The following is a 26,571-nucleotide window of genomic DNA, read 5'->3' as shown; positions in this document are numbered from 1 at the left end:
CACTTTTCAGCAGAGAATTTAACAAGTGAGCAAAGTGTGGCTGCTTCCTCACCACTGTCCTGTGAAGTGAATATTCACATTTTAGAGCTGGGAGCTGCAGCACTGGGGCAGGCAGTGATGTGGCTCGATGACAATCCAGTCAAGAGCAGGACCTGTCGGCGCTACTCACGCCCCATGGCTGTAAGAGCTGCCGTGCCCCCCTGCCTGAGGCAGCAGCGCTCTGTGCTCCTCTCGGCTCTTCCAGCCCTCAGCTGGCAACCTCTTGTATGATCAGACACTGCAGTATCGCCCCTGTAACTGGAGGTAGGTCTGGTTCCTAAAATGGAGGTCGGGGAGGCAGGACGAGGTGAGCATCGCTGGGAACTGGTATGTGGAGATGGGGCTCATCTCACCCAGCTCCCGTGCCCCGATGGGCTAGGCTGCAGCAAGATCCAAGCACCATCCTTCTGTCCATCCTTCCCTCTGCCTTCCCCTCCCTCCTCCCTCCCTCCACCCCCAGGGAGGCTGTCCTAGCTTTTCCTCTTTTCCTTTCTTTTCCCCCTTCCCCACCCCCCAGCTGTACTTAAAACTCTTGATACAGTTGGCCTTGCAACAGACAACAGCCCAGGAGACAGAGCACGATGGCTCACGGCATCTCGGGGCTCATGCGACCCTTGTGGAGTGGACTGAATGTGAGCAAGATTGGCTTTATTTATCTGGGTGGGGTGGCTGAGCAGTGTCACACACCAGTGAAGCAGTGGTGGAGAAGAGGCTTCAGCTCCACGCACAAGCTCCAGGACGCCCCTGGGGAGTCGAGGTGAGTGAAATGCTGAACCTGACCTTGCTGCATCCAGGAGGGATGAGCTTACTTCTGCCTTGTAAGTAACCTGTAAGCAGCCAGTCTTTCCTCTGTCTGTTCCTGAAGGATAATTCAAAAGGAGATTGCATTTGTCTGAGCAAAATAAAGAGAATGCACAGATCGCCTAGTTCAGTATGATCTGGGTCAGATGGCAATCTGCTAGATGCTGGAAAAAAACCCAACCGTCATCACAGAAAAAGCAATAAAACATTTTGCTGTCTGACCTTAGAGAAAAATTATACTGATAACCCTGTCTAATGGGATTTATGAAGGCTTGTTATCAGTGGGGTCTCTTTCTACTTGGTTTGTTGCTTATGAAGTTATCTCTGGCAATACTTGTAGGCATCTTGCTGGTTTGTATGGCCTTGGAAAGTATCTTTTAGGGAAAAACACAGACAGGGAGAAGAACATTCTTGAAACTCCCTTCACTAGTTCTATGTGTCAAAGAAAGTTTGAGATTTTTTTTTTTGAAAGGGGATACTCAGATGACAAGTGTTGAACTTGCAGTGCTGAGTTTGTCACATCCTGATCTTTCCAAAGCTCTGACTGTGTGTCCTGTGACAATAATGACATTGTAAAATAGTTCAGCCTAAATGAAGCAAAATTTGGTTTAATCCATTTTGACTTGTTTTTAAAATCCTGGTTCAAAAATAATTTTCTTAACAAAATGTGAAAGGAATTTTTTCATAGTTTCAGAAATGTGCGTAAACAAATTCAACAGTAAATAGAAAATGAAAGCTCCATGTTTTCTTTCCGGGCTCTCCTGGAGCCTTGGGTACACCAAGCAGTTATCCTCCAGAGGAGACTGGAGCGTGGGACTGTTTTGGGGGATGTGAAGACAACTAGGCCAGTATGTGAGCGGGTCTGTGGGAGGGGACTGAACTGAACAGTGAAAATGGGGAGTAATCAGGCTGGGTTTATGCCCCCTGCAGAGGCATCTGTACCACAAACACAGCCGAACAGCTTAAATTTCCCCTACAGCCGGCGAAGAGAGAGAAGCTGCTCATGGGTCCTCTGTGTGGTGGTCAGGAGCGCTCGGCCGCATCCCTGCTCCTGAGGAGGGGGAGCTGCTGCACCCAGGCTCTGCAGAGTCCTGCGGGTGGTCTGTGGCCACAGCATCTGCGCTGCCCCCCCTCTCCATCCTGATCCCCCTGTGCTGTCCCTGGCTGCAGTTCAGTTGTCTCCGGGCTCGTTTAACTGGCAGGGCTGTGGGCAGGAGGGGCTGCAGGGAAGTGATCCCCCCAGCACTCCTGGGAGCCTGGTGTGGGGATCCTCCTGGGGCTGATGTGGGCTCTAGGTGCTCCAGAGACAACGTGAATGAAGTTTTCTGTCAGTAAACATGCGTGCAGCCCTGGGATTGCTGGATCTAGCGTGCTCTGCCTTCAGGCAGGCAGCTTGCATTATCCCCTTGAAGAATGCATTGACTTGCAGCATTAAGTCCTGTGACTTTACCATTGCTATTGTGTAATAAATTATTTCACCCATAACTGTAAAACCAACATCGCCAGGAAACGTGCCTATTTGCCATAAAAATTGAATAAATGGGTCTAATCCATCAAAATATAGAGAGGGTTCTTTTGTTTTCTTTTGACATTTGAGAACTAGTCTTTAAATTGCTTATTTACAAAGAAATGTCTGTGGGTGTCTCCCTGAAGGAGACTGAAATGTCTTAAAGATGTTCTTTGGCTGTTTGCTTTGCGACGTAGGGTGGTCCTGCTTGGCTGTGTGTGACTGCAGTGTGATCCTTCCATTCTGCATGTAGGAAACTCTTCCCTTTGCAGCGTGGTCTCAGTGCTAACTTCACAGCTGTTTTCATAACCAGGGGACCCTGCTGTAGACTAATGGCCCAGGCATTGTTTTCTGCTGAAGCTTTCTGAAAAACAGGAAGCCAGCCGCCTCAGATGAAGGTACAGTGGCCCCTGAGCTCTGCTCCTGCTAGCTGAATCAAGTTGCAACTAAAACCAAAAGAGCAGAAAAGGCACAACACACTGTTTCACTCTTTTATCCAGTTCCAAGTTTTGATGGAATATGGGGATTGGCTTTCCAAAGAGATAATTGTTTGGAATTTTCTGCTCCTGGAGTTTTGCTGGTCAAGCCCACGTGGCATTTTAAAAACCAGCATCCTTAGTCACTTAGAGATGTACTGCAGAGGTTTGTCAACAGGTGAATGGGATTAGATCTAGATGGTGATTGTGACTTATGTAAAGCAGAACGAACAATACCCGAAAACTTGAAAGAGAACATTTCTTCTCCCTTTTCCATTACACTTTTACAGGAATTTTCCTGTCTCCTATTCAGCTAGATACTTCCCCCATACTCCACCTCTGCCTCTTATGAGTTAAGAAAGAGCAAAGAAAATTGTTTAAGCTTGATCCTCATGTATTTCTGTGCTTAATGTTCAAAGGAAATCAGCAGAGATCTCTACATACTTCATGGTCATCTGCTACAGAGCAGAGAGGGATGAGCAGGCAGGCTAAGGCCTTCCAGCTGCTGGTGCTGCTATCCCAGGGACAATTCCCACTTAACCAGTTCCTTCTCCCAACCTCTCTGACTGTCCAAGAGGATGCCTGGCACAGAGGAATGTAGGTGCTACAGCCCTTCCTCGCTGGCACGTTTGCAGTGACATGCGACTCCAGGGCTGTGGCAGTTCGTATCAGTGTATATTGCAATTACATTGCAAGAAATTGGCAGGTTGGAAATTCTCGGAGCTCTGAGCTGTACTTGCTGCTTGTTCCACTGGCCCCAGGGCTTCCCGGAGAAGTGTTAGCAAGCTTTGTACCAAACAGCACTTTTATTGGAATGAGCTGGATGCAGCTTTGCTCAGTCTTGTGTAAGTGGAGAAAAATCAGGGGACTGTGAGCTTGGGCAGTTTGCACTGAAATCCACTCTATCTCCAAGGCTGTGTTCGTTCTTCCTGTGCCAGAAATGTCAGCAGCAAGGCCATGGGCAGCGCTGGCACTGCTAGTGCTCGGGAGCTGGTCAGAGCTCTGGGGACAGGGGTGGATCTTTCCAGGGCCCTGGGAGTAGTGTGTGGTGTTGGCCTGACAGATGAGAAGAGGGTGGGGGCAGCTCCTGCCACAGGAGAAGGTCCTGGGCTTTGAGCTGACGGGCACAGGGGCAGTGCCACAGTGGAGGGTACTGGGCAAAACCCCCACTGCCCTGCTTCAGCACAGGGGCTGGGACCTCTGAATCACTGGTACCTCCTGCTTCCAAGTGGCCATTTGGGTCTGCACGCTAAGAAAACCCCGTGTTTGTCTGCTCCTCTGGCCAGTATGACAGATGGTCTCGGAATATGCTGTCTCAGTGAGAAACCCGTGACACTGCTGCTGAGGGTGGCAGCCTTCTCCACACTGGTGGGGAGCAGAGCGTGCTCTGGAGGGGATGAAGTGGGTGCTGTTTCCGTCTTATTTGGAGATGCGGTTTCTGCAAGTCAGCACTAAGAGATGCCGATGGCCTTGTTCTTAACTCTCTACCAGATTAAATCTCACAGGCTGTCAAAATAACTATCAGCGTCTCCTGAGCGAGGCTCACGTCGGCTCAGGGGTTACTCAGCACAGTTGATCTGTAAGCTGGGGCTGAGCATGTCTCATCGTAACAAGGATCCCCGTGACTGAGTTCAGGAAGGAGCAGGCACTTCATGAACAAACAAGCATTAGAAAAGGAACAGTTATCGAGTAATCCCCTTGGGAAGGGGAAACAAAATGTGAATGACAACAGCCCTTATTGCATGGTTAGCATCTGAACCTGAGCACTGTTCTTGTTGTTAATCCTAAACAGAGGGATGTAATATCCCAGGCCCAGGACTTGCAAACGCTTTGCCCAAGCAGAGGCAGCAGGTGTAGAGCATCTGCACTTGTTCATGTGCAGCCATACATTTATTTTAAGGGATGTTTGATAAAGTGGGAAATATTTTGGGTCAACTGGGATTTGCCTGTCACTGAGAACTGATAATCTGAATCTCTTCTGACATGAGTGGTGTAATCCCTCTAGAAAGTGTCTGTATGCACATTTCCCTCCAAGCGTCATGTCTGTAGTGCTCATCTGAAAGACCTCAGCGGTGGGTGTGCAGGAGGGGTGGGCTCCTCTGATTCCTGCAAACTTGTTTTACAGCTCTGCAGACCAGGTGATGGTGCATTTTATAAATCGGGATGGAGAGAGATTTACAGCCACGGCCAAAGAAGGGGAGAGTTTGCTGGAAGTGGTAGTCAATCAGAACTTGGCCATTGATGGATTTGGTAGGTGTTGCGCAAGGGTGTGTGCTCTTGGGGTTTATGTGTCTGTGCTGTGACCAGCTCTACACATGTCACTGTGTTCTGGCGAGACCATGAATTGGGCTTGCTGGGCTGCTTTGCCACACGGAGGTGACAATGTGCCGTCACCGCTGGGATTCCTGTGCCAATGCGTTTGGCTGGTTAGAGCTGATGTACAGATTTGGAAACTGGTTGGGATCCCCCCAGAGAAGAGGCAGGCTGAAATCTGCATCATCTGTTGAGTTTTCTGGCATCTCTTTTGACACGCTCCTGACCTGTTAAAGGACCTTTTCTCACACTGTTCCCCAAGATGAGTGCTCTCACCCCCTTGTTTTTCCTGATTTGCTGTCACCCCCTCATTTCTCTGCCAGGTGCGTGTGAAGGGACATTAGCCTGCTCCACCTGTCACCTCATCTTTGAGAAGGACGCCTTCCAGAAGCTGGATGCCATCTCAGATGAAGAGCTGGACATGCTGGACTTGGCGTACGGGCTGACGGAGACGTAAGCCTGACCACAGCGGGTTCTCAAACCTCCCAGGCAGATTCTCCTGGCACCTGTTTCCAAGGGGATGGGACTTATTCTGTGGTACAGTTGTGCCTCTAGAGCTGCTTTCTCTTGGGGCACATGAGACCTTTAACAGGAGATTTAGTAAAAACCCAGCCTGGACCAGACATCCAGATGCGGGTGGGGAATTTCTCCCTTTACTGTGGGAACGGATGAGCCTCACTCAATGTTGTTTTCTCAGCTCTCGCCTTGGCTGCCAGGTGCGTGTTAAGAAGTGGATGGATGGTCTGACGGTGCGGGTCCCCGTGGATGTGTCGGACATCAGGAGGCAGCTGGAGGTTGGAAAGCAAAGCAAACAGTAGCTGGAAACAACTCCTGCACAACTCACATCCTCGTGTTAGGTGTGGCAGGGTACTCGCTTTGGGTTAATGCTATTGTTTTTTGTGGTTGGCTTGCAGTACACTGTAGAGGTCTGATTCAGTATAAATGCCTGTTCAGCAAATCTCTTATTTAAACAAAGTTTAATACTATGGGTTTTGGTACATGTTTTCAGTGCCTAAGTGCTCTGAACACAACTGGACTAAAGCGTATGGCTTCACCTTTCCCTGGGTGGGGGACAGTAAACATCTGTGCTGTATGACTCACCCTCTCCTTTGAAATTTAAGGAATTCTGCTATTCTAAGTAATTGCTGGGCATTTTGCAAGGTTTGGCTCCTTAACTGTAGAGTGGATTTTTCCCAGTTTGGGGAGCTTAAGAAGAGAGAGCTGTTCCAAGCACAAGACGGTGTGCTGTTGGCTTGATGGTACAGGCTGGGCTTGGTTAGCCCTCGGGCACTGGCAGCTCCTGGGGCAGGAACTGCTTTCTGTGAATCTGAGATGTTACACGTCACTGTATTGTTATGTGCCATAATCTGCTACTTTCTCCAAATATTAAGTTTTCCCATTGCTGTACTACCACATGAAATAAAATTCTAATAGTCAGGCTTTTAGACCTATGAGGTGCACTTTTGTGGTAACATGAGTTTGCTTGGAATAGAATGAATTTGATGGAAATTTAGGTATAATATCCTGTTGCCTGGTTGACTCGACTGGATTTTTCCCCTCGTGTATGACTGAATGTGTCAGACTTGCCATTTCAATGTCATAGAGAACCCATGATCTCTAACCAATTTTTCCAAACAGAATTCTGCACAGAAACCTTTCCTATGGATTTATTTAAAATCTAGCCTATCCTTAGCAGCCAATTTAAACCAACTCGTCTGTCCCTCGACAGTGCCGTGGTGCAGAGGACTCTGAATGAAGGAGCCTCCTGCAGAGCAGGGGGGAGAATGTGTCTTGGGAGACTCTGTTGGGATGTCAGAGAAGGGAGGGGGATGGTTGAAATAAACTTCCATCAGGGTCTCTGTCAGCCTTAGGGGCAAGGGAACAGCTCCTTGCTTCCCCGATGGCAACTGCACGATGTGTCTTCCTGAGCGACTGCGTCCACTGGGGCACCGAGTGGGGCTTGTGGTACGTGTCAGGCCAGCTTGGACTAAATCTCTCCTTTTGGTCTGAAAAAGGGCAGAGGGAGAAAGGAAGTCCATTTGTGTCAGGGCTGTACATGAAGGGAAAGTGTAGCCTTTCTGGGGCAGAAAGCTACTGTCTGGTATTTCTTTTTATCAGCAAGCTGGGTGCTACGAAACTTTTTCAAGACTGCTTGGTGACTTCCAGATGCCTCTGTGTCTCAGGGAGGGGTACATCCCACTTGGGAGACTTGAGAAAGGAAATTTGGTAGCAGTTGGATGTAATATGTGACAGGTAAATGACATCAAGCAGCACCCTAAGGCATCACTGATCACATCCTCCTGTGAGGATGGGGTACTCTCCTCGAGGAAAGGGGCCCTTAGTTGTAGATTTTGCAATTGTCTTCCTTGGGCTTTCCAAGAGTGCAGGGCCAGAGACTCAACTGCTTCTCAGCACAGTTTGGTGTTTTCCAAATGCCATGGCCCAAGCATAGGAGGGAGAGAAGTAACAGCAAGGGAACAAAAGGTGACAACAGCACCACAACGACAAACTTGTGTGTCTTTTATTGAAAAAGTTACAACTGTAGCTCTGGAAAAAGGCTGTGAGTGCCTTGTCAGTGTTCACATGTGAGGGGAACGATGGCAGGGGGGGTTGTATTACAATTACATACACCTTTCATCATACAAGGGCCCCTGATGTGATCTGGGACAGGGAGTGTTCAACACCCTCCATATAACAAATCAAACTCTGTACACTTTGGAATGGGGGCTCTGGGCTTCCCCCTCTCTCCTTGCCCTGGTATTTGATGGTGGGGAGTGGGAGTGCTGCGGCTTCCCCTCTGTGCAAGGACTGAACCATGGCAGGTTTCTGGCAGCTCCAGATATGGCCACTTACAGCCACCCTGCAGGGGCTCATGCTCCACCGGGACCCCCTGTCAGTCATTAGGGTTTGGGTATTCCTCTGGTCCTTCACATGTTCACTGATAATTCCGTAAAAGGAGTGTCTCTGAGAGAAACCACCTTAGAAAACTCTCCCATCACTTTCAAATGAAACATCCTGAACCTTTTAACCGCTGTGCCTTTTCCCATCACTTTCTTAGTGCCTGTCAGACTAATGTGGTGCTCTCAGCCTCTTTCAGAGCTCAGCTGGCAGCATCACAACCCTCTAAGCAAGTCCCACGGTGGCTACAGTGCTTCAAGTATCGTTCTGAGAGGCGTCGCAGGGACACCCCCAGAGTCCACTGCTGCATTTCTGTAGTGGTGCAACCCCAGCAGCCTGCGCCCACCCGGCGCTTCCCCAGGCTGTGTTCTGCTGCACCTGGGCCAGGTCCTGTGCTAGTGGGAACCCCACATGTCACTGAGATGCCACCCGTGCATCTCTCCACCTGCAGAGTCTCAGCTCATGGACTGAGACTCTCAACTGAGACTGACAACTTCCACAACTCCTTGACCTCATGCTAAAGCCAAATCCTTCTTCAGTCCCTGTCAGCAGGACTAGGAATTTGATTAGTTGCCCCATCCACACTGTCTCTGGAAAAGGGCCTTCTGAAATGTCAGTCATTTACAGAAATATAATGTCACCTGTTACTAGGGCTAAAAGGACCAGCTACTCCCAGAGGACACTGAAGAAGACAAACGTTCATAGCCCTGCCACAGTGACAGTGTTAAAATCCTTTGTAGTAGCTGTGGTTCTGTCAAATGCTAGCTTGGGGGGAGGTATGAGAAGAGCATTAATGCACAATTACTTGGCAGGGGGCGGGGAGCAATATCTCAGGGTTAAAGTGTTACACATGCAATCTGCCAGTGAAAGCTGGGCTCTGGGCTCTGCTTGGTGTTTCTGGTGGGCGGCCTCGGACAGGGATGAGCGTGGACCACATGTGAGCTAGACCAAGGTGAGCAGAGAGGAGCAGCAGCGCTTTCTGGGATGGAGGTGAAGGGTATTCCTCTGGATGAATGGTGGTGGTGAACAGTGGAGAATTTTGTGCAAGCGTAAAGATTTTTAACTAATTCTGATGGAGCATTAGCTGTCCCAGTTCCCTGGACATCCACACACAGCAGCAACAAGTGGCTGGAGAAAATAGAGTAGAGTTTCTCCTTTACAGCTTTTAAAAAAAAAAAAAGTCAGACCCTGTAGGTCAGCTTATTCACAGGCAGGGAGAGTCTGTGAGCCCCTTAGACACCAGCCAGTGAAATCTCTTCTGTAGAAAAATGGTGTAAAGAAAAAAGAGAACCCCCTGCCCTCCACCCTGTCCCAGCCAAAATGAATGTTGAACCCCAACATTACATACACAAGAGTGTCACTTTACACTTATTGCCCCATGGAGCCTGCTAAATTCTTCACACCCTGATCATATCTTACAAAATCCATTTTGCTGCACATCATACACAAAAAAATACTCAGTTCTTCCACACCCATCTCCCCTAGACAAAGGTCTCTTCTGTGAAGGCCACTGCACCGCGCTCCTCTGTGCCCACTTCTGCCGCGGGCTGGCCCCTGAGCCACTGCTCCCTGCTCCGGAGGAGTTCGTCCTCCACCGCTTCTGCCTCGGCCGTGGGACAGGGCTGGGTTTCATCGTGCTTGAAATACTCCCTGACGGTGTTCCGAATGGAGGTGGGGAGGACGATGCGGATGGTGTGGCTGAAGGTGCTGAAGCCCTGGCTGGGGGTTGGCGCCTGTGCTGTTTCCACTGGCTGGCTCTGCGGCTCCTGGGGCGTGGGGGCACGGGGGGGGCTACCCCTGCGCTCTGCCTGCGGGGACGGGATCACCGGCTCCTGGTGGCAGCGCCTGGAGACGGACTGCAGGACCAGGGGGGTGTTCTGCCCATAGAAAACTGTCTGGGGGATGTGGACTCGGACAGTCTGCAAGCCCTTGGGCAGGCCTTGCCCACTGCTGCTGCTGTTCGCCGTGGGGCTCTCCTCATCCTCATCCTCTGGCAGCCCCCAAGAGCTTTCTGTATTTGGGGCCATGTAAAACGTTATCTTGGTGCGCTTCAGGCCTTCCTGGCTCGGCGGGCAGGCAGCAACGCTTCTGATTGCTATGTTCTTCACTGCCTTCTCCCTGTGCTGCTGGGGGCTGACCTCTGGGGTCTTCTTGCTGGGTGGGCTGGCAGCTGGGAGCTCTGGTGTTTGTTCAAACTCTTTGGCATAATCCTGGCTGCTGAGCCCTGGGCCAGGGCCCCCCGCACAACTCAGCTGTCCCTCCTCTTCTTCCCAGTCACTGCCGGTTCGTGGGCTCGCCGCAGCAGCGCCGCTGACCGACGGACACCTCCTCCCCTCGCCAAAGCAGTGAGTGCTCTCCACAGGCTTGGGCTCATGCCCCTGGAAACCTTCCAGGTCACACGGGTGTGAAGGCACAGGCGAGGTGAAGGACTTGTGCCACTCTTTCGGGGCCCTCTTGGCAATCTTGGGGGACACAGCGTGAAGCCTGGCAGAGGTGCCGAACATGAAGGGCAGGGCCGAGACGTCTGTGGGACTGATGGCTGAGGACTCGGAGCAGTAAGAGAAGGCGCTGTCTAAGGAGCTGAGCGAGGAGGCGGACGGGGAGGTGGTGGTAGAGGACAGGCTGGAGAAGCTGGACCTGTTGGACAGGCTGGATTTCTGAAGGCTGAGCTTCTTCACCCTAGAGCTGGTCTGAGGCGACTGCCACAAGTTCTGCCTGGCCTTACTAACCCCAGGGCTTAGACCTTCGTCAATCAGCTTCTGGCTCTCGGCCTGCAGCTGCCGCAGGCGGTGGATACAGTCTGTGTGGCTGCGCATGATGGTGGCGTCGCAGCTGGACTGCCGGGCCACCGGCTCGTGGCTGGGAGCGGGCTGGGAGCTGAGGCAGACGCTGGGCTCCGAGGAGCACCGGTCCCTGGCCAGGCTGAGGGAGGGGATGGAGCCGAGGGAGCAGAAGTAGCCCTCCTCTTCCAGGAGGTCATAGCTGTCCGCACTGGTGTTCTTCCGGGCTTTGCTTTGGTAGCAGGCTGTGATCTCGCTGAACAAGTCCCAGTCTTCCTGGTCCTCATCAAGTAACAAGTCGCTGGATGGGCCAAAAATGGCATCTGTTCCAGGTACCAGGTGGTGCTTTGGTCCTTCTGGCTCACAAGCAGAAAATTCCAGCTCATCAGAGGAATCGTCATGCTGAGCCAAGCCTATGCCTGGGACAGAGAACACAAGTCAGTTTGTTGCCTATGTCTCCTAACTCCATATGGTATCTTACAATCAAGGCAGGGAAATGTTGAGTCCATGGAAAAGCAAAGATGATCCATTATTTTCACAGGGACCAGAGCAGGACTGGGAACAGTACCAAAATTTCTGGCTTGATGACCTGAGCATTCACCACTGGATAGTTAACAGAGACCACTCCATCTCTTTCCATTCAACCATTTGGTTTAGCTGAATCTGGGACATGGCATTGCCAAGGCTACGCTAGACCCTTGTGAGAGCAGAGCAGGCTGAACAGCAGCCACAGAGACAGAGCCATCTTCAGGGGCACGTCTCAAGTGCTGTACTTCAGCCTTCTGCTTTGCCCTTGCCTCTGCCTGACAGGCAAAGAGAAAACCCAACCCAACTGGTTTTCCATGCTTTTCCTTGGAAGAGACATGAAGGGAAAGCAAACTCTTCTGCACGAGGACTTTACCTGTTCAAAGATGTTAAACATTTCCGGAAGACACAGCACCACTGACTTACCCAGAGATTCCTCTGAGGTTTTGGACTTCTTTTTGTCTGGTCTTTGAAACAAGGAAGCAATGTCACCTCCAAAAATCTCTCCTGAGTTTTCAATCAGGAACTGCACTAATAAGGCCACCTGGCAAAGACATGAATTTACACAGTCAGTTTCATGAGAATGTAGCCAGCTGTACAAAGCAAGTCAAATCAGCCCCAGAATGGTCCTCTTCCTTGGACAATGATGTAATTTCCTACAGAGCATTTTGCTGAAGGAGCTGTTAAGAATGTGGCAATGTGACTCTATGAACTACACCTGGGGAGAGAATATGAGCTACATGAACTGGTACAGTGAGCCGGGTACAGCACATGCTACAATTTTCCTTACTATTGGTACCACCTCATAAGGTACAGGCAAGCATTCCTCCCTCTGATGCATTGTTGTGTTTGTTCCTTACTTTGCCTCCATGAGATGGCTTTAGACCTGGCTGATGTGGCAGTGTCTAACTTCAGCTGCTCCTGTGCTTGCCTGACCACACGGGACGTCGCTCTGGTGAAGCAGCCACAGCTTCCCCTTCCACCCTGGACACACTGAGTAGATGAATTCCCCTTCCAGCACAGGCACAGCTGCATGGGGGAACGGATGAAGCCCGGATGCCGCTCAGCCAGCGCTGTCACTGGCCCTGTGCCTTCCTCTGGTCTATGAGTGCCTGTCAGAAGCAGTAGGAGGGGAAGGCGGCGTGAGGCCAAACCATGAGCAATTACCTTCTTTGTAGACCTGCTCTCCTCTTCAGGCCCAGTAGGACTTGGCAGCCACAGCATATTGGGTGCTATGCAAAGAGCCAGGTTAAAGGCATTCATCTGATTCACGCCGGAGTTCTGCTCAATATGATGGAGGACTCCAAAGAGGTGTCTGAGTAAGATGAGGTTGGCCTCTGGAAGCTGGTTGACCAGACTGTTCAGAGAGTGGGAACAAAGGAAAATGGGGCTGTTCACAAAAATCCGCTCTTCAAATACCAGAAGGTGCTTCCCAAGGCTTTTTCTCCCTTTTGCATTCGATAATAAAGTTAAGACTCTGTTGCTCCCCTCAAGCAACTTCTGTGAGAGCCACAACTTGACATCCATCCTGCCTGCTCGCCCGGTCAGAGCTGGCAGCACCGAGGGACGTGTGTCCAGAGCCCGCGAGGATGCACGGGGCTCCGGGCCCTGTGCTGCAGGACAGTGCAGGGAGCAGGCCCAGGCGCAGGGCAGGGTCAAACACTGAGCTGAGCCACAGACAAGAAGAGGTCTGATATACTGCACAGGACAGTCCTGCTCAGGGCAGCAGCTTCAAGGCAGTAAAGCTGTTTTTAAGGTCCCAGTCACCACCCTGACGGGGCCATTTCTTCTAACTGCCAATATGATGATCAGCTTCATTTTGTGCACATCAGAGAAAAGTTACCATTGTTAAGGATCTAATTCCACTAACATTTGATGTACTCCTGGTGGCTGAATTACTGTACTTTTTCAGTTTGCTGGTTCTGGTAACCTGAACTGGTCATCAGAAAGGAATTTTCGAATGACATTTTTTGGGATCAGAAATGTTAACAATTCATAAAAGACCTCTGAAAGGAGAACGTTCTGACCAGTGACTCCAGCCATCAGCAATAGCTGTACTGTGGCCTGGAGCATCACCAGGAGTCTCCCAGAAGATGAAGTCTATGTGTAGAGCCATATGATCCCCCGTCTCCCACCAGAAGAAGCTTTTACAAAGGCTTTTACGAACCTTTTGATAGCTTCAATCTTATGTGCCCGATTTTCTGTGTCCACAGCTTCCATCCACAGTCCGTGCATGTCTGAGGATAGAACACTGTCAGGTATATTTCGGAGAAAATCCTGAATTAAATATATATATGCAGAGCAGTCTGGTCAGTTTTGAATTCCTTGTTGTGGTTTCACGATGCATAAAGTCACTGTTTATTCATATTAAGCACAAGATAAAACAAGACATGACACAAACACATTTCTCCTCCCTCCCCGCCTCCTCCGGGCTCTCCCTCGGCCCTGCCGCTCCTCCGCAGCGGGCTGAGCTCTGCTGAACGGGCAAAACTGCTGTTTTTTTTCCTCAGGGGACCATCTAATAACTTAATATATGTCTTGCATTGGAAAGTGCCTGAATATCCTCCTCCCAGTCAACAGCCTTTGCATTTGGCCAACAAAAGCAAGACACAGGGATGTTTTCTGATACTTTAGGTACGTGAATTGTTTTGACCGGATTTAATTGCCAGTGCAAAAGATAGGCTTTTTCTCACTAAAACTTGGTCTTATTGCAAGCTGCATCCCCACCCACCACAACCCCTCTGCTTGGATTTGGCGGCTGTTCTCCCTCTTGCATGCTGGCTGATTAAAGGTGAAGGCTCAGGGTCTAGACAGCCCAGGCCAGCTCCTCTGAGCACGGCCTGTCTGGGGGGTGCAGAGCACTTCAGTGTCCTCCCACATCTCCCTCAGTCTCCCCTGTGTGTCCAAAGGACACAGAGCATCTGTGCTGCCGCCACCAAAGGGCTTCACGCTATGGCAGTGCAGCATCTGTCCTGCTGACTCCAGACTCTGGCTCTGTATAGATACCGTGGTTATCCTGCAGGCAGATGTCACGATATTGCCTGCTGGAGGCTCTTTTGTACAGGGAGGTGAAAATAACACACTGGCCTCAGGGCCACTGCACATATCTGCAAGTGAAACCGAGCACTATGGGGCCCGGCAGACACCTCTGTGCACACAGATGGACCAAGTGAGAATGTGCCTTGCTGGAAAATGTTTTCTGCTCCCCCCTCAATCTTCCCTACCCATAAAGACTCCTTAAAGTTGCTTCCTCAAAGAAGGAAGGTACCCTTAGCCCTGACAGCTGAGTTACTTGGCCAAACATACCGTGATGACAGCAGCAGCCACAAAGACAGACTCTCCATCCACCTGCACATCATCTCCAGAGTTCAGCTTCTCTTTCAACTCCTTGCAGGTCTTGGCATTGGCAGAACGTCTGAAAATGCCCCTAGTAGAGGGCCCTTTGTGGTACAGCAGGAGCAGCATATCCTAAGAGAAAGCCCAGTTGTACTTAAGAGCCTAACAGTTTACCCTGTTGTTCGTATATTATACCTCACCCATTATAACTTAATTTGTGTAAGACCTAGCCGGTACCAGGAAGAGGACAGACACGTGATTTAACCAGAGACAAGAGCCTGTCAGCTAAGCTGCAGGTACAGTTCATGTAGGTATTCTTATCCTGTGACATGTGTGAGCCCAGTGGACTCTTGCAGTTAAGGAGGTCCAGGCTGTGTAGTGCAGCCCAGTCCACTGACACTGCCCCTTGTCACTGTGTGATGACCTGACTGGAGACACCCCCTGAGACAGGATGGACATAAAGTGGCAAGATAACAGAGGAGAGGAGTGCTCTCACTGCTGTTACTGAGCTAGATCTGATCACAAGCAAATGACGGTCTCCTTCCCGATCCAATCCTCATAAATACCACAAGTGACTTTAAATCCTGGGCTAACATCAAGTTGATGTCAGGATGAATAGTCCTGGCTGCTCCTTACCATGATGGGCTTGGGCAGGATCCCGTCAGGACAGACAGAGGACAGAGACAGGCCAAAGAGCTTCCGGGGGGTGGTGGGCGACTGCGAGGGAGGGCTGCCTGTGGGGGTGCTGGTGCTGCGCCGCAGGGCCCAGTCAATCAAGGACTTCTTCCTCTTGGTGTGTTTCTGCAGTGACTCTGGAAGAAAAGACAGGCCTTCGTTACACACCTGTCTGTGCTTCCTACTGGCCAGCAAGTGGTCCACAGAGGAGGCAGAGCTCCCAACAAGGCCAGGACCTTCTGCCATCGTGTGCTTAGCAACTACACTCTGAACAGGGATGGTCAGATAACATACAGCAGCGAAACCACTTGTTCCTCTCAAAACCATCAGCAAAACTCTTACTCAGTCACTGTTCTTCAGGGAACCTTGCTGTCCGAGTCACGTACGAATGGCTTGCAACTGAAAGCTAATCAAGGACTGAAAGCTCATTCTGAACATCTGCACAAATTTAGCCCCTCTGCAATCTCCTCCTCTTTGCATAACGCTCAGGTCAGCAACTCTGGGACACGTGTAGGATGCCAGAAGTTTGTCACTGCTGTGGAAAGCAGCATAGTCTCTGCCTGGCTGTAAGGCTCCCTTGCAGCCCCTACCTCTCCTCAGCTGCATGGGAGCTTGGAGCCTGGGCTTCAGGACAAACTGGCACTGCTTTTCCTTTGGGAGCTGATGGAGGAAGGAAGCCTCTGTCCCGTCGGCCAGGAGGGTGTTATTGTTGGTGCCTTGCTGCTGGTCAGCAGAGTCCCGGAGACAGTTCAGTGCGATGCTGAAAGGATGTTCATGCCCTGTTGAGCAAAGAGTTGTGTAAGGAGCAAACAAGGATGCAGAGCTGTGTGAAAACAGCTCCAAATCTGGGCAGGAGGAAGTGGCCAGGCCGCATCCAACGGCTCCGACTGCAGCTGGGCCCCTCAGCAATGCTGCTGAAAGCCTCTACCTGCGGACTAAAGGGGGCCACATCTATGCATATATATGATCATTGCTTTACAAATAAGTTCATCCAATTGAGCCTGGCCAGCCACTCTTTATTAGCAGCTCCCCAGAGGATCATGCCACAAAGCACTATTACCTGTGTCTAAGCCCTCACTAGCAGGCTCACAGGCCCGCCGCACTAACGAAGTACAGCGAGCGTGGCTCTGGGTGGGAGCCAGCTCACTCCAACAGTCTGCTGGGTACTGGATGAAGGCAAAACGTAAGCATGTGCCATGATGACTTGGAAAACACCAGTAAACACCCACAAACAAACAACTGCAGTCTAAATAGCCCCAGAATAGTCTTACTACAACAACATGGTCTTTGGAGCGAGATCTCTTTAATAATAAGCCAACATGCATAAACTTCCTTGGAGAACCTGGGGATGTATTTACTGGGATATCAATGAAAACACAACGCAGAGTTAATGCAGAGACTACTCGTTCAGCGTAACTAAGCAGTGTTCTATAGGGTCTGAGCAGTGGCTGCATCACTGACACATCTGTCAGAGAAGCAAGCAGCAGTTTCAATGCATCTAACAGCTTTGGTTTAGATGCTGGGTAAATCAGTGTATTTCTTTGCTTCCTCTCTGGCAGAATGTACATTTAATCTTGTATTTTGCTGTCTTGGTTTTGCCAGCAATCCACAACTAAATATTATTATTGGAAAATTCCACCTTTGGTGATCTCTGTGATGAATGCTTAACAGACAAAATTCAGTAGTTTATTTGAAAATGCTGCTTGTATTTCTGAAATAATCTCCTACAAATCTCCAGCACTCTCCTCTGTTGTGACTCTCCTCAAATCCCTTTACATACACACCTAATTTCCCTCAAGCCTTAGGAGTTTCCAAGACCTAAACACAAATTGTTAAAAAGGAAAGTTTTCAAATAAACAGCCTGCAAAGGCATTGCCTCAAGTGGCCCACATGTGCCTATGAGATCAGATCGTTACGGGATTAAGGTGGCAGGTCAGAGGACAGTAACGTTAAGGAGCCATATGCAACAAATTTGTTTTTTAATACGACATGACATCTTGTGTGGAAAACAGTTTCCTTATTTGTGAACTGAAATGCAATGAAAACTAAATAAATACCCAAAAAGTAGGATAAACATGTTAACTTCCTAACTAGGGGCTTTAAAATCACCAATGATCCATCTAAAAATTCTGCTTCTTTCAGCTGCCAGAGTATTTTCCTCTGGACCCAGCATGTTCTTGCTGAATGACCACCGAGCTGCAGCAACTTGCTCTGCTTCTGATGGAGCCCAAAGGCAAAGTGCTCAGGAAGTGTCAGGGGCTGCTCTGTGCGAGGGACATCCCTGGACATCTCCACCATGGCAGCGAAGCTGGGCTGAGGCTGCCCCAGACCGCAGTGCTGGCTGTGAGGAGAAGCCTGCACAGCTGAGCAGCCTCCACGCACGCAGCCCTGCAAGCTCATACCAGCAGCCCTGGGGATGGGACTGGGCTTTGAGGCGTGTCCTACCCTTGCATCACACCCACTGCATAGGCCAGCCTAAAAATCTCCCTTTCATTTGAAGCATCTGCTGCAAAGTGTCACGGGCTCCCATCCAAATTTGCCTGGGAAAGGGAGGTGTGTGGGAAGATGTTGAAAGATGCCACCATCCACTGCTTAAACATGGATCCTGAGACCATAAAAGCTATGTGACATCTCACATCAGCTTGATGTGACATCTCACACCAGCAACAGTCCCCTGACCAATGCTTTTTTAAGTGGAGAGTGCAATGTTTGAGGTGTTTCTCTGCCACACACACCAGTACCATTTATCACTAGTTCCTGTGGTGCCAGGACTGAGGGGAAATGAAGAGCTCTTACCAATGAGAGGGTAAGCAGGGTCATCTTTCCCTGAGATCACCCAGAGGTGGTGTTCACTTGTCCTGCCCTGGCGGTTGAGGAACAGAGAAAAGAAAAATATGAGGTGAAAGTGGGCCAGGGTGAGGGTCCACGAGGTTGTACTCCACTCAGACAGCAAGAGACAGCCACAAGCGCCCGGAGAGGCCGAGGAGCCCGACACACACGGGTGTCTCCAGGACAGCCAGCAGGCCGGGACGGACGGCGCTCGGGGTCAGTCTGCCCGATGCGGAGTGGAGGGGGAAAGGTTCAGGAGAGAAAAAGGCCAGGAGCCAGCAGGATGTAAACCAACATGATGGTGGTTTCCCAGACTATTTTAGCACTGTGTTCCACAGCCTTCCTTGGTATTAAACTACAGGAACACTGTTAAAGCTACCTGTCAAAGACTGTGATGGGGAAGGCTGGGCCACTGCAATGGGCAAGGCCCATCTGATAACACCACCGATTCATTCAGTATTTCATGGGTACATTAATAACCCTTTGACAAGCTTGGCTAATGCTGGGTTGCAAGCACCTCTGAAATCCAAAGGACTTTATTATACAAAGATTGAATTTAATATAGGCATCTAAGCATGTCTGTGTTTCTAATACTTGGCACCCACACAAATAGATTCATCTTGCAAGCCAGAGAGTATTAATGCCTTACTGGTTAGGTTCAGCACATCTAGACTTCTCCACAGCTGCACTGTCCTGTAAACCAGACGTTGCCAGCTTCCTTAGCTAAGATCAGGCAGACTGTGCACCTGTCACTTACAGGGAGTCCAAGCTGCAGAAGGGCCTTCTTCATCACACTCTCTGCCGTTTCCACGTTGGAGACACTGACTGCAGCAGTCTGGAAAGGAAAGCAGAGAAAATATGGGAAGCTAATAAGAAGGCATGAAGTTTGGTTGCAGTTTCTTGTAGCTTGGAAATCTGGATAAAAAGCCACTCATCTGTCTGTTGACTGTCTTCACTAAATGTTCATGGTTAGAGAAGTTGTACTAATTTGAACTACAGTGGAATCATTAAGGGTGATGGCTATACATTGTGAAAACTGTTCTCTTCTACTTCCATCACGGGGTTATTATATCATCCAAGCATTTCATCTGGTAGAAATCACAGGAAGTGGGTGGTGATTAGATGCTGTATTTGATCCCATCAGTATTTGACTGATGGTGGTGCCACTGCCACTCCAAGGGTGCACATGGCACAACGTTAATAAACCACAAGTGTTTGGGTTCGCTCCCTGAGAGAAGAGTCCCTGGGAGCTCAATGTGACCTACCAAGCTTGGCACGAAGCCTAGAAATGTACGCTATGAATATAAAGAGACTGGGACATATTCCAGTAAATTAATTCAGGAGAACACACTGGTGACTCTTTCATGATCAATATCCTCAACTTATTGCACTGAAAATGGGAATGACTGGGCACTCAACGACAAACCATCACCAATTATGAAGGGACGCAGAAGAAAAAGAGAAAAGAAGCCAGAGGCCAAGAATAATCTTAAGAATTAACTGCTCTTTGGTAATGGTCTGGCTACCTCCTGATTTCCCAAACCAAAACTCTCTGAGTGGGCTTCCAGTGGGAAGCATGCAGCTGCTCAGATGCACACCCTCTAAAACCTTTACAGCTGGGACTTGAATTTTAAACAGGGATAGCAGCAGCAGCACAGCCCTCCCTTCCCACCCCTACCCCACAGACCTCCACGTAGCATTGGTCTGATGAGCAGGTACTTAGCTTTACTTACAGAAGAACAGTTGTCAGCACCCAGCACAAAGATTTGAAGGGTTAGATTCTTCAGATATTCATTCTGTTTGACCTCATTGATATGCCTGAAAGTCAAAGAAAGGGAGATGGAATATAATTTCCCAACTAAACTTGAGAAGGACTCTAAGATTTTGATCCAAGAGGTCCAAGGGACCTGCTCCTTGGCACTATAATAAATACAGATTAATTACGACAGTTACAATAACATGCAATGTTCATAGCATGGTCATGTGCTCTTACTGGCTTCTTTACCTTTCCTGAGGCCCCAGACTAGCAAAACCCCACATGGCAGTACTTTAACGCAGATGGATGCATCTGGCATAACACCTTCCAGCATCCTTAGGACCATTACTGTTCTCCACAAATGAGGAGAATTCTTCCCCTCTCCGTAGCTATATAATAAACACTTCTGCCTGGATGTCAGTGGAAACAACATATAAAAACATAATATGAAAAAGAAACAACTGTAGCCTCTAGATGCCACGAAATACAAACTTTAGTTTGTATCAGTAACATCTGAAGAATCTGAAAACATCTGAAGAATCAGAAGTAATCAGAAAAAGTCTGAAGAATCAGTAACCTGTGACATTTTCATAGTGGCTAGCAATGTCAGCCTCCAGCTCCAAAGGAAAAATGGTGCTCCAACAATGTTAGCTTCTAGTGGATTTCATCTTTTCTGGACTGTTAACACCAATTTTGCTTTCACCCAGGGGCTTCTACTTTCAGGTTTCAAAGGTGGATTTTTCAAACAGTAGCTAGACAATGTGCTGAAGATCAGAGGGCAATTTGACACCTAGCATGACAACTTTCTCTGAGGACTGTACAGGAACCACCCAGGAGGAGGATGAAAGGAGGGTCACTTACCACAGTAATGCTGACAGCCATCGTTCCTTCACGTCAGCTGAGCTGAAGACAAAAAGGGAGGCAGATCATCAAACAAGTGCTGAGTGGGTAACAGCCTTTGGAAACTCTACCCAGTTTCATTTATATATAGCTGTAAGCCAAAGTTCCTTCCTGCAAAGCCCTGGAACAAAAGCACAGTCCTTTCCTGCTTGTGTCCTATTTTAACGAATAACAAAAATTAACAGTAACAAAAAAATCCCAGCAACAAACCAGACTATATTTCCTGCCCAGGATGGCGAGTGTTCAGCTAAGGGACAAATATCTTTCTGTGATGTTGGAGTTAACTCATCTTCTGAGCCCTTATTATCTTTGCAGTGACCTTTAATTGCTATTTTCTTTCTCCTATTATTTCCTTCCCAGTGTCTGCTGTTCCGAGAAGCTTCTGCTGCCAACACGGGTTACCCAGGTCTCGGCAGTGTGAAGGCAATGGAACTGCTGTTGAGTTTGGACTGAGACACGATCGGCAGCTGCATGTCGGAGCACGAATCCTGACCAGGGATGCATCACCCAGGACAGACCATGCTGACCCTTGGAAATGACAAGACAGCATGCATGAAACCACGGTATGGTTCCCGTTTCTTTTTCCACCAAGGCAGCTGCCCCTGGAAGGAAAAGCTTCAGGGCAGCTCAGCCCCTCCTAGCTGTGCCAGCAGACCCCCGAGGGCAGAGAGGCCCTGGAAGACTGCTGACCCCTCTGCTCTGCAGGAGAGGATGAGGCAGAGGTGCCTAAGCCAGCAGTGCCCTGAGCTCCCTGTGGACATACCAGCTCTAGACAATCTATCCAGGCTAGAGTGAACTCCAGGTAACAAAAAGCTCGCCTGCTTTTTAGTGAGCCTTATTAGCTCAGGCACAACGTTGGGCCAGCCTTCAAGATGGCATTTGGGTAGGAATGGGCTATTCTCTAGTCTGCTCCATAGTGCCCTCCATTTCTGCTTTTGGGGTTAGCAAGGGCTAAGCAAGCTCTGGACTGTGCTGATTGTGCAGACCCACCTTGAAGAACCTTTCCATTTTACAGCCTGCTGGTGTGGGCTTGGGACAACTGCAGACAAATGCAGGAGGAAGGTTTGCCCACATGGGGTGGATAAAGGACTTAATCCTGGCACAAGGCCATTTGGCACTTTTCACTGACATAACTAACCTGTCCTCTGTAATGAAAAATTCTCAAACTAGGGCTAATCCCCGACAGAAATGGCTGCTGACAGGTGCTGAAACACCATCTTGTAGGTTACATGATGGCACAAGCTGGTTTGCTACAGCAGATTTGGTTGTGATGTTCCAGGATGCTCTGCAGCAGGGTTAGCCCTTGCTATAACAACGCTCGCAAGGGTTGGGCCTCTGAAAGGCTCTCAGGGACCAGATGGCAGATACCTCTCTAAGGTGACTGTCTCCCAACATCTAAGTTTTTACCACACCGCCTGAGTGGAAGTGCTCTACTCAATGGGGACGAGGGTTGTAGTAGAGTTCAGGGCTCTGTAGCCTCAGTCCTTGTTTTGCTTGACACAGGGGAGACTCAGGCAGCTGCCAGGCTGCAGAGGGAGGTCTGGTGTCTGATGAGATACCTGAAGGTGACAACATAGTTGGTGGTAGGCCAGCCGATGACAAATGAATTCTCAGGACCCATCTTTTTCTCTGTCACTTCGCTGAGACAGGTGCCAGTCCACACTTCACTCAGATGCACCTGCTTTTTCAGCTTCAGGCTGGAGGAGGATCTGCAATTCAAATTACGGATTTCTTAGGCCAGATACTAACATCTAGACTTTCAGAGTCTGGTCGTGCCACTTTCCACTATGTGGATGTACAAGTCCCCCAGAACTAGATGTCCAGGCACGTGGAGGCACTACCAGGGAGTTTTGCAAGTGGATTTTGGGGGTGGTGCCTGCAGTGGGACAGCTGTGGCTTAGGGCAATGTGATCTACTAGAGCCCCAATGCAGGTAAGGGTGATTTAGGCTAATTTCTGTCTGTGCATTAGACTGAAGTGACCCAAGCTCTTAATTTATGTGTGGCAGAAGTAGCCAGACCAGGAGCCAGTCTTCTGTCCTTACTGCCTCTTGTCCTCATGCTATTTCTCCAAGAAGCTGCATAAGTGAAAGGGCAAAACCAATTAGACAGTCTTTTCCTTGAGGAAAATGGAGCGAAACATTAATACCAAGAAGAATTTCTGGAGGTGGAAGGGGGAGATGCCCCATTTTAGATCTACACTTGTAAAGAAGAGTTGTTTTGATGTCTGCTCCACAAACAGCTACAACAGCACATACCGGGGAGAAGGAGTGAGTGCGAATTCCTCTTACTTGGACTTGGCGATGACCAGCACATCACTGAACAAAATCAGATGTCTTTCTTGGGTCTGCAGGCCCACGGTTAGCTGTACGCGCTCGTCCAGGATGAAAGTGGAGCCTGGGCTGCTGAACAGGCCACTTGGCAGCCCATTGTCAGAATGGGAAGAGGAAAGGGTAGTTTCCCTGCAGGAGGAAGAAAAATTGTAAGACTTTATCAGAAACTTTTCTCACAGGGGTTTGTGACTGGACACAGGCTGTTCTGGAACAGCCCGACAGCCCCCTACTGCTCCCAGCACTGCCCCTATTGCTCTCAATTATGAACTGCAACTGCCTGCCTCTGCCCAATCAATTTTACCAGCCTCAGACAGATGGAAAATGCCCACCCCAAATCTGGGGAGGTTAAGCTGCTGAAATACTGATTTCTGAGTAATCTCTCACTCAGGTAAAACACTTACTTCCTGCACATGGGTGTGAGCTGTGACTCGAGGAGAACACAGAAACCCATGGCACTGCTCAGCCTGGCGTGGGGAGGGACTGCCATCTCAGTGCATGTCTTCCACCCGTACTGAATTGCTTGTAAATGCGGGGGCTGCAGCACAAAGAAAATGAACTGCACGTACTCATCCAGTTCCAGCCATCTGTTTCTGGCTTGCCTGCCTGCAATCCAGCATCTTGTTTCTACTGAGATTGATACAGGTGTTTACCATTTCCAAAGAAAACCTGGCTGGTCTTGCATGTTGTCTGCAGTCAACAAGCCATTGTTGGGATCAAACCAGAGCCCTTCTCTATGCTCTTCCCAGCTGGAAAAGCTCTGCCAAGTGCTAATCTCCCCTCGTGCCTCTCAGCACCCTCCCAGCACTGTCTCAGCGCTGCCCCTGGCTCAGGTCAGCAATGCTGGCAGTACGGTGGGTCCCACCCTCGCTGCCTGGGTCTGCCCCTGCTCTGCAGGTGGCCTGTGCTGAAGGAACAAGCGATGGTTCTTTGCTGAGCCTTGTTCAGAGACCATGTTCATGTGCCCGACCCTGACCGCATTAACTAACCTCCGAGACACGGCCTTAGATTTATGCAGATAGGAGAAAACCAGAAATCCTCCTGTCTCTACACACAGACAAAAATGTGTTTCTTGCCTGCAGGCAAGGATGCACGTGGAGGAGCTTTACCTTCCACCCACCCCTCAGCAATACTACTCTAGTCTGAGAGCAGTCTCTATGCAAAAAATGGGAAACCGCATGAGCTTTAAAGGTAGTATTTTTGACGTTGTTAGTCTTAACTCAGTTCCCACTGGCCTCATAACTGGGCTATGTGTATTTCACAGGAGTGAGGTTAAAGATAACCAGTAGCTGCTTTTCTAAAATCATCCCCCAGTCACAGGAACAGCCGCACTCCTGCAAGCAGAAATTCCTTCTTCCCTCCTCTCCACAGTCACCAACAAGTGAATTTTGGGCTTATGCATCTGTTGCCTCTACAAGTGAGAAACTAAATCACCTTTAAACTTGGTATTAAAAACTTTCCATGTGCGTCAGTTGAGCAGTGGGAGCCACACCATCTCACAATCTCAGCAGTGGATTTCCTAAAGCTGGAGGAGTTACACAGCTTTGTAAACACAACACAGGATAGCAAAAAAAATCTCATCAATACTCTGGTGGCCTAAGCAAAGATGGCATTGTATCAGCTCCCTCCAGAGCAATCCATCAAGAGAAATGTTTAAAGCTTCCCTCCCTCATGGGATATTCTCCAGCCAAATAAAGTCAAGAATTTGTTTCTCTACTTTTTTTTAGTGCATTTTAGAAGGGGGTGGGTGGGAATGACAAATAAGCCACATAACTTGGTCAGAAGACAACCAGATGAAAATCATTCCTGTACTTTATTTTAAATGATCTTACAACACTGACCCCACACACGTTTCAGAAAAGCAGGAACTTAAACACCGTTTCTTGTACCTGATTTTACTTGGGTGTCTGCACTGTGTTATATTGTCCAGGTGTATTTAAACTTGGATATAACAGGCGTCAGATGTCTAGTCCTAGTATAGAATCATAGAACCATTCAGGTTGGAAAAGCCCCTCGGGATCACCGAGTCCAACCCTCAGCCCGACTCTACAAAGTTCTCCCCTACCCCACATCCCCCACAGCTCATCCCAACGGCCCTGAAACCCCCCCAGGGATGGGGACTCCCCCCTCCCTGGGCAGCCTGTTCCACTCTCGGACCACTCTTGCTGGGAAACATTTTCTCCTCCTGCCCAGCCTGACCCTCCCCTGGGGCAGTTTCCAGCCGTTCCCTCTTGTCCTGTCCCTGATCCCCTGGGAGCAGAGCCCAGCCCCAGCCTCTCTGCAATGTCCTGTCAGGAGCTGCAGAGAGGGATGAGGGCTCCCCTCAGCCTCCTCCTCCTCACCCTGAACACTCCCAGCTCCCTCAATCTCTATATTATCTGCATTGAAAATAACCAGCCAGCCTTGCATGGTGAGTTGACCCGAGCTGGCTGCCAGACCCCTACCCAGCTGCTCTCTCACTCCCTCCCAACAGGACAAGGGGAGAAAATAAGATGGGAAAAAAGAGGAATTCATGCACTACTTCCCATCAGCGGGCAGATGCCCGGCCTCTGCATGGGAAGCAGGGCCTCAGCACACACAGTGGTTACTTGGGAAGATAAATGCCATAATACTAATGTCCCCTCCTCCTCCTCCTTCCCCTCAGCCTGTATTGCTGAGCACCATGCCGTTCTAGTAACAAAGAAACTCTTCCTTAACTGTCCACAAACAAATTGCCCTCAACACCATTAAATGAATCTGAAAACCAGTTTGATTTCAGTCCATATAGGCAGAAAGGCGGAAAAAGGAGTCAGAAAGGTACTTCCCCTACCTGGAATGGTACTTTGACTTGCCGAGAGCTTTAGTAATGGCAGAAGGGGTAGATCGTCGTCTTTGGACTATGGGCTTCATCTTCTGCAAGACAAAAAGACGTTCCAGTTAGCCTGGCCGCTTTGGAAGTAGCTCTGCTCACTGCACTCTACAAGTTCTCTTTTTATCTAGTTAACACTCATGACACCTCCACACCAAGAGCTTTGTGGACAAGTCTGTGCTTTCAGACACCTCCTTCCACTTCCTTATTGTTAAAACACTTGTCAACTCTCACATTTATGTGGGACGCTTAAAACTTTCCTAACTTGAAAAGCTTCCAGTTTTCACAGCCAAAATACAGAGAAAAAAACTACAGGCTGAAGGTCAGGAAAAACTTCCTAGCACTCATGCCATGGAAGAGTTTCTTAAGGAAAGGGATAGAAATCCAATTTAAAACTGGAGTGGACAAAGCTATGAACAGCATAAGACACTGTAGGGAGCCCTATTTTATGGGCTGAAGAAATGGATGAGGCTATTTAGTAGATTTTTCTCTGTCTTCATTTTCTATGACTCACAGATCCAGCAAATAGACTGTTATTAGGCCCCTCTCCAGGCAGTGTA

At 49.3% G+C, this 26,571-nt stretch overlaps 2 protein-coding genes across 3 annotated transcripts; one reads left to right on the top strand and one right to left on the bottom strand.

Annotated features, from left to right (window-relative positions):
- The first annotated feature begins 413 nt into the window (after positions 1-413).
- LOC141964544 (adrenodoxin-like) lies at positions 414-6,513 on the top strand. The gene is made up of 4 exons (XM_074915083.1): positions 414-796; positions 4,949-5,073; positions 5,460-5,589; positions 5,834-6,513. Exons 1-4 carry the CDS (start codon positions 621-623, stop codon positions 5,952-5,954), a joined length of 552 nt encoding a protein of 183 aa, XP_074771184.1. The 5' UTR covers positions 414-620; the 3' UTR covers positions 5,955-6,513.
- Positions 6,514-7,640: 1,127 nt separating this feature from the next.
- LOC141964722 (rho GTPase-activating protein 20-like) lies at positions 7,641-26,053 on the bottom strand. Of its 2 annotated transcripts, none has more exons than XM_074915408.1 (14): positions 25,973-26,053; positions 23,125-23,295; positions 22,395-22,544; positions 20,797-20,838; positions 19,913-19,997; positions 18,937-19,014; positions 18,147-18,213; positions 15,941-16,129; positions 15,312-15,487; positions 14,646-14,807; positions 13,507-13,616; positions 12,507-12,696; positions 11,766-11,883; positions 7,641-11,233 (listed from the first exon to the last, which is right to left on the bottom strand). In XM_074915408.1, exons 1-14 carry the CDS (start codon positions 26,050-26,052, stop codon positions 9,516-9,518), a joined length of 3,336 nt encoding a protein of 1,111 aa, XP_074771509.1. In that variant the 5' UTR covers position 26,053; the 3' UTR covers positions 7,641-9,515. The 2 variants fall into 2 exon arrangements, with proteins under 2 accessions (XP_074771509.1, XP_074771510.1); XM_074915409.1 differs by having other exon boundaries at positions 7,641-11,227.
- Positions 26,054-26,571: the final 518 nt, after the last annotated feature.

Source organism: Athene noctua, chromosome 11 (assembly GCF_965140245.1).
Source record: "Athene noctua chromosome 11, bAthNoc1.hap1.1, whole genome shotgun sequence".
In the NCBI taxonomy this organism is placed as follows: Eukaryota; Metazoa; Chordata; class Aves; order Strigiformes; family Strigidae; genus Athene; species Athene noctua.
This window is presented reverse-complemented; position numbering and strand designations above follow the sequence as displayed.